The following is an 11,939-nucleotide window of genomic DNA, read 5'->3' as shown; positions in this document are numbered from 1 at the left end:
TATATATATATATATTACTCTGAATATGGAAATATGCTTTTCAAATCTACATTGAGTACTTTAGTCTTTTTTGAAAGAAAATTAGAAAAAAAATTATTTAATTATTTTACAAAAAAATAATGTTTTAAGGGTAATCTAGGGGATACATATAGAGGAGACACTTTTGGAAGTGATGTCAACTGTAAGCAAGGCAGAATGCATATGTTTTGTTTAAATATTGGTTAGATTTATAAAAGCCTAAAATAAGATACTGATTTGGCAGTTACTTAGTAAGACATTCACACACTAATAGATAAAATACACATGAAAAGAATATGTTGATACTTTGAAATTGTACCTTCATATAAAATATAAAACTCTAAACAAATATTTACTTATTGCTGTCCATAGTTCAGTTAACTTTATACAGTAAATTCTACTAGAATTTTTATTTAGTATTATCTTTCTTTTAACAAATCATTTTTCGACAAATGGCATGTATTCAATGCATAATGCACACTACCATATCAGTCAAGAATGGTTTACAATAGCTAAAAAAAAAATCGTTTACTGTGCACTTCCATCATGGTTTAAATCAGTGAGATGCATTTACATGTAATGAAGTGATTATTTAGTATACTGTTATAATTATAAGATAATGTTAAATACATGAAAAAAGATGGTATCATGTAGCTTGCATCCTAAGAACATAATAAATTGTGCATAACTTTTATTCATATATAACACATATTCCATTACTAGGATAGTGTCATGAATTTTAATGTCCTCAAAGAAAAATATTGCACAGATACAATTTTTAAAATGGAACAATCACTTTCTAATTTCCATTCTCTATCAACTCTTCATATTTTTAAGCAATGCTTTCCCTTTATTCTGTTTTTTAAACTAGACATACATGAATTTTGTGTGCTAACTATTGACAGATTGACTTAAAATTGGAAATATACAAATACCCAAACACAAAAATGATATCAAAGAATATTCTCAATCATAAAAACTATAAAATAACTGTGATTTTAATCTTTCCTAATAATATAAATATTTGCAAAGAAAACATTTTCATTAATTTAATGAACTTATGTCACTATTTTAAATACAATATTTACAAATTGGAACCATTCATCTTGTGTTGAGACACATCTTCAGCCTAAATTGTGAGTTCTCATTTCATAAATGATTGTCAGTGAAGTATGTAAATAGATTGAACATATCTCTAATATGCAGTTAAAAGCATGGTAAATTCTTTTTCCTTAACTCCAAAAAATTCTGCTCTAAAATCACAAAATCATTTTTTATGAGACACATTTTCAAAGTATCTTCTTGATTATTTTAAGATAAATGAAAGGTTGACATATTTTGAAATATTTCATTGCATATTATTAAAAGTAAAAATCTTATTTCATGTTTTTAAAAGAAAATATATCCAGTACTCAATAAATTGATGCACTTATACTTTCACAAAGAAACTAGTAATCTCATTATTCTTAAAAAGTAATAATGAAGCTCTTTATCAGCCAAAGACACTAAAGTAAAACATGTCATGAATTAAATGTTCATGATGTTTTGGAAGTTATTTTAAAAGGACAAAATAATAGGTAAACATATACTTACCATATAAGGTTAATAATCTCTTTTGGGAAGTTAACTGTAGTTAAAGTTGACACATCATCATGGGCATATATAGGAATGGCTTAACTCCCTTTTTGGCTTGCCTCTTTACCTTCTGCTTCCTGTCCACCAGGCCATGAGCAGCACTGCTCAACCACCCTTTTCTGCCTTGACATTTTGCTTTACACCTAGCTGACTATGGGCTAAATTGTGAGATGAAATAAACCTCTCCTTCTTTAAATTGTGTGTGTCAGGTATTCAGCCCCAGGAATAAGGGAACTGACTAAGATTCTGAGGCTGGGCTCAAAATTTCAATTCTCCTGACTCTATTTCACAAAGTAGTGGTATTACAGAAGTCTGTCACTGTGCCAGGGTAATATAAGACAGTTTATCAGAGTATTATGAGTAATTCTGATTGTGGATACCATTCTTCAGAAAAGAACTACCTTTAGGAATAGATTAAATGCGATATTAATGCAAATATATAATTTTAAGTGTGGTTGCATGTCTTGAACAGGCATGATATTTTAGAACAAAAATGAATACTGAAATAATTTGCAATTTTTTTATATTTCTGTGCTTCATTAATAATCAACACATGGGTAGCTATGTAATAATCAACACATGTGCAGCAATGTATGAAATCTGTAAACAAACACATTTTTGTCATGATCACATAACACTTAAAGAAGTATATGGGAGGCGTATTTACCAATGGTTCCATCATGTCTTAGTCATGTTGCAGATGACATGATACTTTATATGGAAGATCCCAAAAACTCCACAAGAAGACTCCTTGAAATCAACAAATTCAGCAGTGTAGCTGGATACAAAGTCAACACCCAGAAATTGATAGCATTCCTATACACAAACAACAAACAGACTGAGAGAGAAATTAAAGAAACCATACCTTTCACAATAACATCCAAGAAATTGAAATATTTAGGAAAACATCTACCAAAAGAAGTCAAAGATCTCTTTAATGAAAACTACAATACTCTGAAAAAAGAGATCGAAGAAGATTTCAATAAATGGAAAAATATTCCTTGCTCATGGATAGGAAGAACCAACATTGTGAAAATGGCCATACTCCCAAAGCTGCTGTACAGATTCAATGCAATTCTCATTCAACTACCATCAACATACCTCACAGATCTTGAGAAAATATGCCTTAAATTCATCTGGAACCAGAAGAGACCCAGAATAGCAAAAGCAATCCTGGGCAACAAGGACAAGTCAGGTGGAATCACAATCCCTGACCTGAAATTATACTATAAAGCTACTGTCATAAAATCCACTTGGTACTGGCTAAAAAACAGGCCTGAGGATCAATGGAACAGACTGGAAGAAACAGACACAACCAAAAACACACTCAGCCACCTAATCTTTGACAAAGGGGCCAATCAAACTCACTGGAAGAACGATAGCCTCTTTAATAAATGGTGCTGGAAAAATTGGCTTGCTACCTGCCAAAGACTGAAAATAGACCCAAACCTATCTCCATGCACCAAACTCAAGTCAAAATGGTTCACAGATCTCAATATTAAACCAGAAGCACTAAATCTATTGGAAGAGAAAGTAGGTAAAATCCTTGAAGACATAGGGGTAAGAATAGAGTGCATGAACAAAAACCAAATTGCACGTGAAACACTTCAAAGAATCAACAACTGGGATCTCATCCTACTGAAAAGTTTCTGCACATCTAAAGAGATCACCAGCAGAGTAAAAAGAAAACCCACAAACTTGGAAAAAATGTTAGCTGACTGTCCCTCGGACAAAAGGCTTCTATCTAGAATATATAAAAATATTAAAAAATATCAGCCCCTCCAAATTCAAAGACCTAATCCAAAAATGGGCAGTTGATATGAATACACACTTCTCAGACAAGGAGATTCAAAGGGCAAATAAATATATGAGAAAATGTTCAACATCATTAGTCATTCGAGAAATGCAAATTAAAACAACACTGAGATTCCACCTTACCCCAGGAAGAATGGCTAGCATTAAGAAATCAACTAATAACAAATGCTGGCGAGGCTGTGAAATAGGAACCCTTCTCCAGTGCTTGTGGGAATGCAGACTGGTGAAACCACTGTTGAAATCAGTCTGGAAATTCCTCCGAAAACTAGGTTTAGAGGTCCCATTCAATCCAGCTATCCCCCTGCTGGGTATTTTCCCAAAAGATCTAAAAACATCATATCACAGTGATGTATGTTCACCTATGTTCATAGCAGCACAGTTTGTAATTCCTAAAATGTGGACGCAAAATAAATGTCCATCCACTGAGGATTCGATAAGAAAATTGTGGTACTTGTATAAAATGGAATATTACTCAGCTGTAAAGAAAGATAAACTCGAGGCTTTTATAGGCAAATGGTCACAACTAGAGACCATACTCATAAGTGAAATAAATCAAATATAGAATTGCAAGCACCACATTGTTTCACTAGTGTAAATCCTGAAAGAGTTAATTTAAACTAGGAAATATGATAGACATTGTGAATTGATAGGAAAGCAGTCAAAGGTAAAGGGTAACTGGGATATGGGAAAAGAGAAGGGAAAGGAGAAATTTTGTATGTATGTATACCCAGGATAGTTAACATGGCTGTTCTACTGTCTTGTATTTCTTTGCTGAAAGAAACTGTCAATGAGTCTTTGGTTGATTAACTTTGCATGTCTATATGTGTTTTCATGAGAAACCCCTTTGAAGATATCAATATGTAATACAACAAGCATTGTTAATTCCCTACCACTTTATTTGTAACTCTGTACTGTCTGTACTGTTCTTTTGCTATTTTGTAAAGTGCTGTCTGTCTGTTAATGTTTTCCTCCTTTTATTTTTAAAATAAAAATAAATAAATAAATAAAGGAAAATATGTTTTTAATTAGAATTTTTTTACTTGGAATTTTCAGTTGCTTTATATTGTGGAATAAATATGAACAAAATATTTATAAATCAAAATAATAGTGTCAATAACAATTAGAAGAGAGAATAGTTGAGTCTCTTAATAGCAAGATTATAAATGAAAAGTGGAAACAAAACCTTATGTATGTCAGCTAATATACTGTTACTAAAAATTGCATCTTAAAGTGTAAGTAAAATCAGTTCCTATAAATAAGTCTGTATTTGAATTTGTAAGACAACTTCTTACCATGAAATATATTTGGGGTCTATACAACTATATTTAATTGTAAAAGTTTTATAGTATCTAAGCGTATGGTTAGTTCTATCTTTATCAATTATATCTTATCTTAGTCTCATTCATCTTAACATTTATTTCAGTTTAAGATCCACAATTTAGATAATCTGAGTTTATTCTTTAATTTTTGTAAGCAATCTTTTATGAAAATGGCTTAAAAAAAGGTGTTATCTGATAAAGAATTAGTTCTTTTTAGTCTATGAAGGCAGAGTTTATTCCATCTGTATATTCTTATCCATTAATACACCAATACATTTATACACTGTATCATTTTATAAACGTACTAGAATATTAGTGTGCTTATTCCATCTTTGTATTCTTATGTATCAATAGAGTATGATAGTCCACAGTTGAAATGATCATTTATGAATAGAAAATGTCAAGGATAATTTAGTTTAATGTATCGGTGTTACTTATATATTATTCTTCTAAAAGATTGTCTCTAAACTTATTATAGTAGTGAATAGAATCACAATTATGTATTTCTATAAAATCATTACATAGCACTGCCTTGGTTCAGTTTGCAAACAGAAGTGTTTGATAAAATATTGCTTCCATTTTTGAATTCCACACCAGGTGGTGAAAATGACTGTGGCCATCTTCCCTGCATGAACACAAATGTGGCCATCTTCTCCAGAATGGTGGTATGAATTAAGTTCTTTAACTCTGGTGCTACTATATTGTCTTTTACAAAGTAAATTAAAGGTAGATTGGCAATCAACATTTCAGCACAAGCTAACCTTCAAAAGGACTGTTAAATTTGAATATGGATATAGCAGATGTTTTTGGCTTTGTGAACTTGGTAAATTAAAACTGTGTAAGATTTTTAAATTTGAAATATATTTAATATTTACCATAAATATTTGTAGAGAGAAACAAATTAATGCTATTATCTCACTGTTTAGTTTTATTTTCCCAATTTTTATTGTAATAATAACATTTAACATTAAAAGTACTCTAAATTATGTTATAAACATAATATAGTGTGGTTAAATACAGGTACTATGTTCTACCATAAAACTTCTAGGCCCAAGTCGTTTCTTGTATATCAGACTTCATATAGATTGAAAATCTTCTTTGCTCTGAATCTTGATTTCAAAAACAGCCATTATATAAATCTACTTCTGAGAATTCTTTTTTTAGTAAATTAATTTTTCTATTAAGTATATTGGTACAATTTGGATATTCATAATGAGCATATTCATCATAGGGAATTTGTACATGTATATCATATATGTTGATTCTTCTTTTTTTCAATCTCCTCCCCTTTCAACCTTTCTTCCCCTCCTTATTTACAAAGATTTCTTTCTTTAGTTTTAGAGTGCCTCTTGATGCTTAACCAATCCGCTACCACTGTTTTTTAAAGCTTTGGAAAGTAGACTAAAATACATGATGCGGAAGTTACTTTCTCTAAAGACTAGATTTCTTACATAAATTTTGTATCCATATAATCTATAATGTTTAAAATAATATTTTAAAAATTCTATTTTACATTAATCTACTTAATGTTCATGTCAGTTATTAGGTCTATTTTACTTTTTATACTTGTGAATATTCTCTCCCCACATAAATGACAAGCTTTTTGTCCCTACATAATTTTATGTATTTAACTTATGTATGGACAAAATTGTAATTTCTTGAAATTTTACTCACTGAAGATATGGATACCATATCAAACATTTTCTTTTTCAAAATTTTAAGAAAGCAAGGATGCACACTACAAGTTCAAGATAACAAATTTAATGAAGGTTTTTTAATATCAACTTTAAGATCTTCTTTAAGAACTCAGCAAAATATAACTCATTCTTTTAGTCTGGAGACTAAATCTGAATGTCTTTTACAGGTGTAAAATGACACAGGTGCTATTTTTGTACATTATTGAATGATTCAAAACAAATCCCTTACATTGGAGCTGGGATCACTTATTTCTTCAGAAAGAAAATAATTGCTAATGATTATTTATAATTTAAAATAAATACTATAACATACTTATATATAAATTAAATATTATTTACATTTACAAGCTGGGTAAGGGGGAGGAGGATTGTTGGGAGTTCAAGGACATCCTGGGCTACAAAGTGAGCTCAAGGCCAGCCTGAACATCATAGTGAGACCTGGTCTCAAAAAGACAAAAATTAACAATAATTTATATTTACATAAATATATTAATTGAATGAAAGGAAATAAAGTGGTCAATATATGTATATATATGTACACATCTAAAGAAAATCTTATGTATTAGGAAAATTATATTTCATAATGAATTTCATTTAGAGTAGCTTTGCTAATACATGTCAAAAATTTTAATTATATTGCTATATTTTTAAATTTTCATTGGTAAATTTTAGATGTACATAATGATTACATTCATTATTGAGATTTGTAAATATACATAAATTATATTGATTATTCTTTTTCCCCAAAACCCTCCACTCCGTTCAAACCTTTTTCCTATCCTTATTTTAAAAAGTTTTGTTTCCATTTTTCCTATAGTGTCTTTTTTCTTTTGCCTTCCTTTCTTTCTCACTCCTCACTCCCTTGTTCCTATTTCCATTTGAACATTTTTCTTCCCATTTCCTAATATCTATTATACATATTGGTCCTTGTTTGCACTTTGGGTTTCTCACATCACGTAAACAATGCAGTATTTAAACATGCATGTGAGATTTATGTCACATAAAAGTATGGTCTCAAGTGCTAGACTTTTACCTAAAAAGTCTCAATTTTACCCTATATTGCAGAATATATTGTATAAAAAAATCACATCTTCTTTATCCATTCATCTATTAAAGGGCATTTGGGCTGTTTGCAAAATTTAGCTGTTACAAGTTACAGTGCCACTATCATAAGTGTGTATATATTGCTGTGGTATGATGTTTTAAATTATTTTGAGAAGCTACCAAGAAGGGGAATAGCCGGGTCAAATGGAAAATCTAGTTCAAGTTTTGTTAGGAATTTCCACACTGATTTCTGCAGTGGCTGCACCAGATAACACATTCATCAATAGTGGACAAGTGTCATTTTTTCTGCACAGCCCTATCAGCATTTGTTATTGGTTTATATCTTGATAATAAACATTTTTTTTCTGAAGTAGGATTCGCATCTCTCAAATACCCAATGATGTTGAACATTTTTCAGATATTTATTGCTATTTGTACTTCTTAATCTAAGATGTATCTATTCATTTCAGATGCCCATTTTTGGATTGGGGCTTTAACTTTGTAGGGGTCTTTTTTTTTACTTTTTCATATATGCTATATATAAGTGCTTTCTCTAAAGACCAGTGAGCAAAATTTTTTCGCACACTGTTCATTGTCTCTTCACTGTGTAGTTTCATTGCAGTGTAATAAGATGAGATAAGATGAGATTCCATATGTAGAATCTGTGCAATATTTACTGCATAATTTAGGTTTGTTCATAAAGTGTGCCTACACCTATATTTTCAAGAGATCTACCTATTCTGCCTTTCAGTAGATTTAGCATTTCTCTTTTAAAATTCAGTTCTTTGATCCATTTCTAGTTTGATTTATTTCATAGTGAGAAATATCAACGTATATTTAATCCTTGGCATGTGGAAAGCCAGTTTTCCAAACATCACTTATTACAGAGGATATCTTTCTTCCATTGAAGGTACTTGGTGCCTTTCTCCAAGATACGATGGCTGAATTCAAATACTATCAACTGCTATATACATGCCACACACCTAATTTTGAATGTTTTTTATATGAGAATGTGATACTATTCATAGTAACATTGAATTGATCCATATTGTTATGACTTTGATACTTTAACTTGAACATGCAATAAACCCACCTATACTGAGGAACTAGTGAAGTATCACTTACTAGATTCAGGATCAGAATTTCCATCCCCTTCAGTGCGGTTGTTGGGTGCAATAGGATCAAAGTATATCTCCTGAGGATATCCAAGGGACAGAGCATGGGGTATACAGCTTGCATTGTTGTCTCCCATTCCATCATCACTTCTGCTTTCCTGAGAGTCATTTGGTAGGTGAAAGGTAACATGTCTCTGGAATTGAAAAGAAAGAGGAAATTACAGGGTTTCAGCAATGATCTGAACAATTGCATAATGCATCAAATTTAGATAATATATTATTTCAGCTATCTTGTGAAGCCACATTAAGTTTATCTTAAGTTGTGAACAATTTCAGCCTTCTTTGAACAGTCATATCTGTGTTCAAATCTGTTTCACCCTGAAACCAAATTGCTCCTATCATATTTCTAAACAGGGCTCATTCACATGGAGAAACAAACTCAACTTTTCCAAACAAAGATACCATCTCCCTTTATAGACATTTGAGCACTTTTGTAATGATACTGACACTTAAATATGAATTTATTCATCTATTATTTGACAATATTTTTTTAATAATAAGCATCAATAAAATTAAAGATTTCATTTTTATCTTTGGGATTCTAGTGAGCTAAAACAGTAAATAATTATAAATTTATTCAGTCACATACACATGAAAAATAAAAATAAAAATCATCTTGTAGAATAATCCTTGTGGGTGGACGACCAGGATGATGGCAGAGTGGCAAGCACCAAAAAAAAAAAAAAAGCATTTCTGAGATTTGCTCTCCTGGCACTGAAATGTAGAAATGTGAGGAAGGAAAGAGGAGCGGGGTAAGTACTTGGACTCAGGAAGGATCTGAAGCAAGAATTGAAGCACACAGAGAAATCAAAGAGAGGAACTTCAACAAAGAGGTGGTAGGTGGCACCTACTTCCTGAGTCAGAACCCACTGTATAGGAGGAGCAGTTCAAACCTGAGGAAACATAGTGACTCCTAGCAACCCCACAGGATTTTATAGAGAGATGCACAAATGGAACAGAGGAGTGGATGCTGTGGACTACACTGGGTGATGAGAGGTGTGGATCTGGCTATCTTTTGGGACAGGGTGATTGGCTGAGAGTCATTTTTGGAAAGGGACAACTGAGCTCAGTACTCAGAAATATTACTGAATATTTCCATCTAGCAGCTGCCAATTGAGTTCAAATCCACAGAAGCTGCATTGACTGCTGCAGGCTGAATGGTCTGGTTTGAGGCTTACAGCCAGAAAGCAGCATCAACTTTGCAAAAATACAGGAACAGGTTCACTGAGATTATTTACTATGCTGCCATAAAGATACTGCTAGCTTGCTGGGATAAATCAACATGGATCTGGACTCTGTCTCTACATGTGGTTTACCAGTGATAGCAGAGACAAACTTTGAAGTAGATATTTCTCTTTCTCTCTCTCTCATTCATTGTTTGATCTTGTTTTTATATGAGTGTGAATGTGGATTGTAGTTTTTTATGGTTGTTGTGTATTCTGTTCTTCCTTTTATTTCTTCTTCCACTCTCTCTCACTTGCCTTCTGCACTAGTTTTGTAGTTTGTGTGATCGTCCTTTGTCCCCCAGGCTTGCTTCTAATCTCATCCTCTTCTATTTCTCTATTTTACCCTAAACCATTCTAACTTTTCTTCCTTTAGGCTAAAACTGGCATATTGAGGTCTTATTTATTGCATAAAATTTTCTGGTTAGTTTTACATTTAGTTGCATGACCACAAACCTAGTTATGTGGTTAATATATGGTGGCAAATTAATGATTAACACAGTTTGCTTTTTTTAGGCTATGTTTGATTCTATTGTTATTGCTGATTGTATCACTTAAGCCAAAAGGACATAATTGTTGTAACCAGATGTTCTTCCTGGTAAATCAAGACAGAAATTGCCTAAGGGTTATAGAAAATATTGCAGGACAGTTCCAAAGAACTAGTGGATGTGAATATAATGCAGCAACTTAACATCCACAATAAATTGAAGAGATGAGATCTTCTAACAGACTCAAACACCAACAGCCACCTACACCTAGAAGGCACTACAGAGAAGTAGTCATTTGTTAGGGTTCCTATTACTAGCAATGAAGCTATTCATCATCGGTAACTTACAAGCATCAACCCAGGAATTAAAATAAATAAAAAAATAGAAAGTGGGAAGACACTTAAATAAGATATGATCCCAGACATCCAGTTCAACAAAGGCACACCCAGGTGTGAAAGTGGTAAGACAATCCAAAATCTATGCTCATGGACTCTCTGAAGTGATAACAAAAAAGCAAATAAAAAGGCTCTAGAAAAAATCAAACTAGAAACAATTTCTCAGATAACTACAGATACGGTGATCACAGTTAAAAATATTGTGACTCTAGAGCAGATACAGACAAAAACCATAAAGGAACTTAGGAAAATGATGGAAGTCATGAATGCCCAGCATAGTAAAGAAATTGAACCTATAAAACATGTTCAAGAGGATATTCCAGAGATTAAATTTCCTCTAAAAGTATCTGCAGAATAAATCAATGTGAGGACAGAATCTCAGACATAGAGGACAGGCTTGTGATTAGCAATCATGAAAATAAACATGCCTTAAAAATAGCAAGAGAGGGGCTGGGGATTTAGCTCAGTGGCACAGTGCCTGCATGGCAAGCACAAGGTCCTGAATTCAATTCCCAGTACCAGAAAAAAAAAATAGCAATGGAATATGAGAAATTAATACAGCAGTTGCAAGATGATGCAAAGAAGAATGATATAAGATGGGTTGGAATTCAAGAAAAAGCAGAAGATAGCAAAAATGATATAAATAAATGTTCACAAATATCATGTCAGATAACTTCCATACAAGAGAAAAGGGTTTGACATACAAATAAGAGAGATACATAGAACTACAATAAAACATGATAAAAATACAACAAGCCATATAATTGTCAGCATTCCAGAAATTCAACACAAGAATAGAATATCAAAAGATGTTGAAAAGAAACAAATCCCCTATAAAATGAAACCAATCAGAATCACACTAGAATTCTTAACACAAATATTCAAGTCAAGCAGAGCTTGAAGTATTTTAGCTCTAAAAGAAATATCCTCCAACCCAGACTGATGTACCCTACAGAACCATCTTTCAAAATTGGTGATAAAGAGGCAGCGAGTTCTCCAGTAGCGGCAGGGCTCCTGGGACCAAGTGTGGGCTCGACTCATACCACCACGATTCCCAGCTGAAAAGCGCACACAGAGCCAGGTAGGCCCCATCCAATCCCGGAGACCAGGACACGAGAACAAAGACCCGC

The 11,939-nt window shown here is 32.4% G+C and overlaps 1 protein-coding gene across 1 annotated transcript in view; it reads right to left on the bottom strand.

Moving 5' to 3' along the window:
* Pcdh11x (protocadherin 11 X-linked) overlaps positions 1-11,939 on the bottom strand; it is a 937,510-nt gene that overhangs the window by 182,970 nt on the left and 742,601 nt on the right. Inside the window, exon 7 of the mRNA XM_013507344.1 lies at positions 8,654-8,837. Coding sequence (XP_013362798.1) covers positions 8,654-8,837 — 184 coding nt within the window. The remainder of the gene's footprint in view (positions 1-8,653; positions 8,838-11,939) is intronic.

Source organism: Chinchilla lanigera, unplaced genomic scaffold, assembly GCF_000276665.1.
Source record: "Chinchilla lanigera isolate Chin_1 unplaced genomic scaffold, ChiLan1.0 scaffold00124, whole genome shotgun sequence".
In the NCBI taxonomy this organism is placed as follows: domain Eukaryota; kingdom Metazoa; phylum Chordata; class Mammalia; order Rodentia; family Chinchillidae; genus Chinchilla; species Chinchilla lanigera.
Note: the sequence above shows the minus strand (reverse complement) of the source record. Positions and strands in the feature narration are given on the sequence as shown.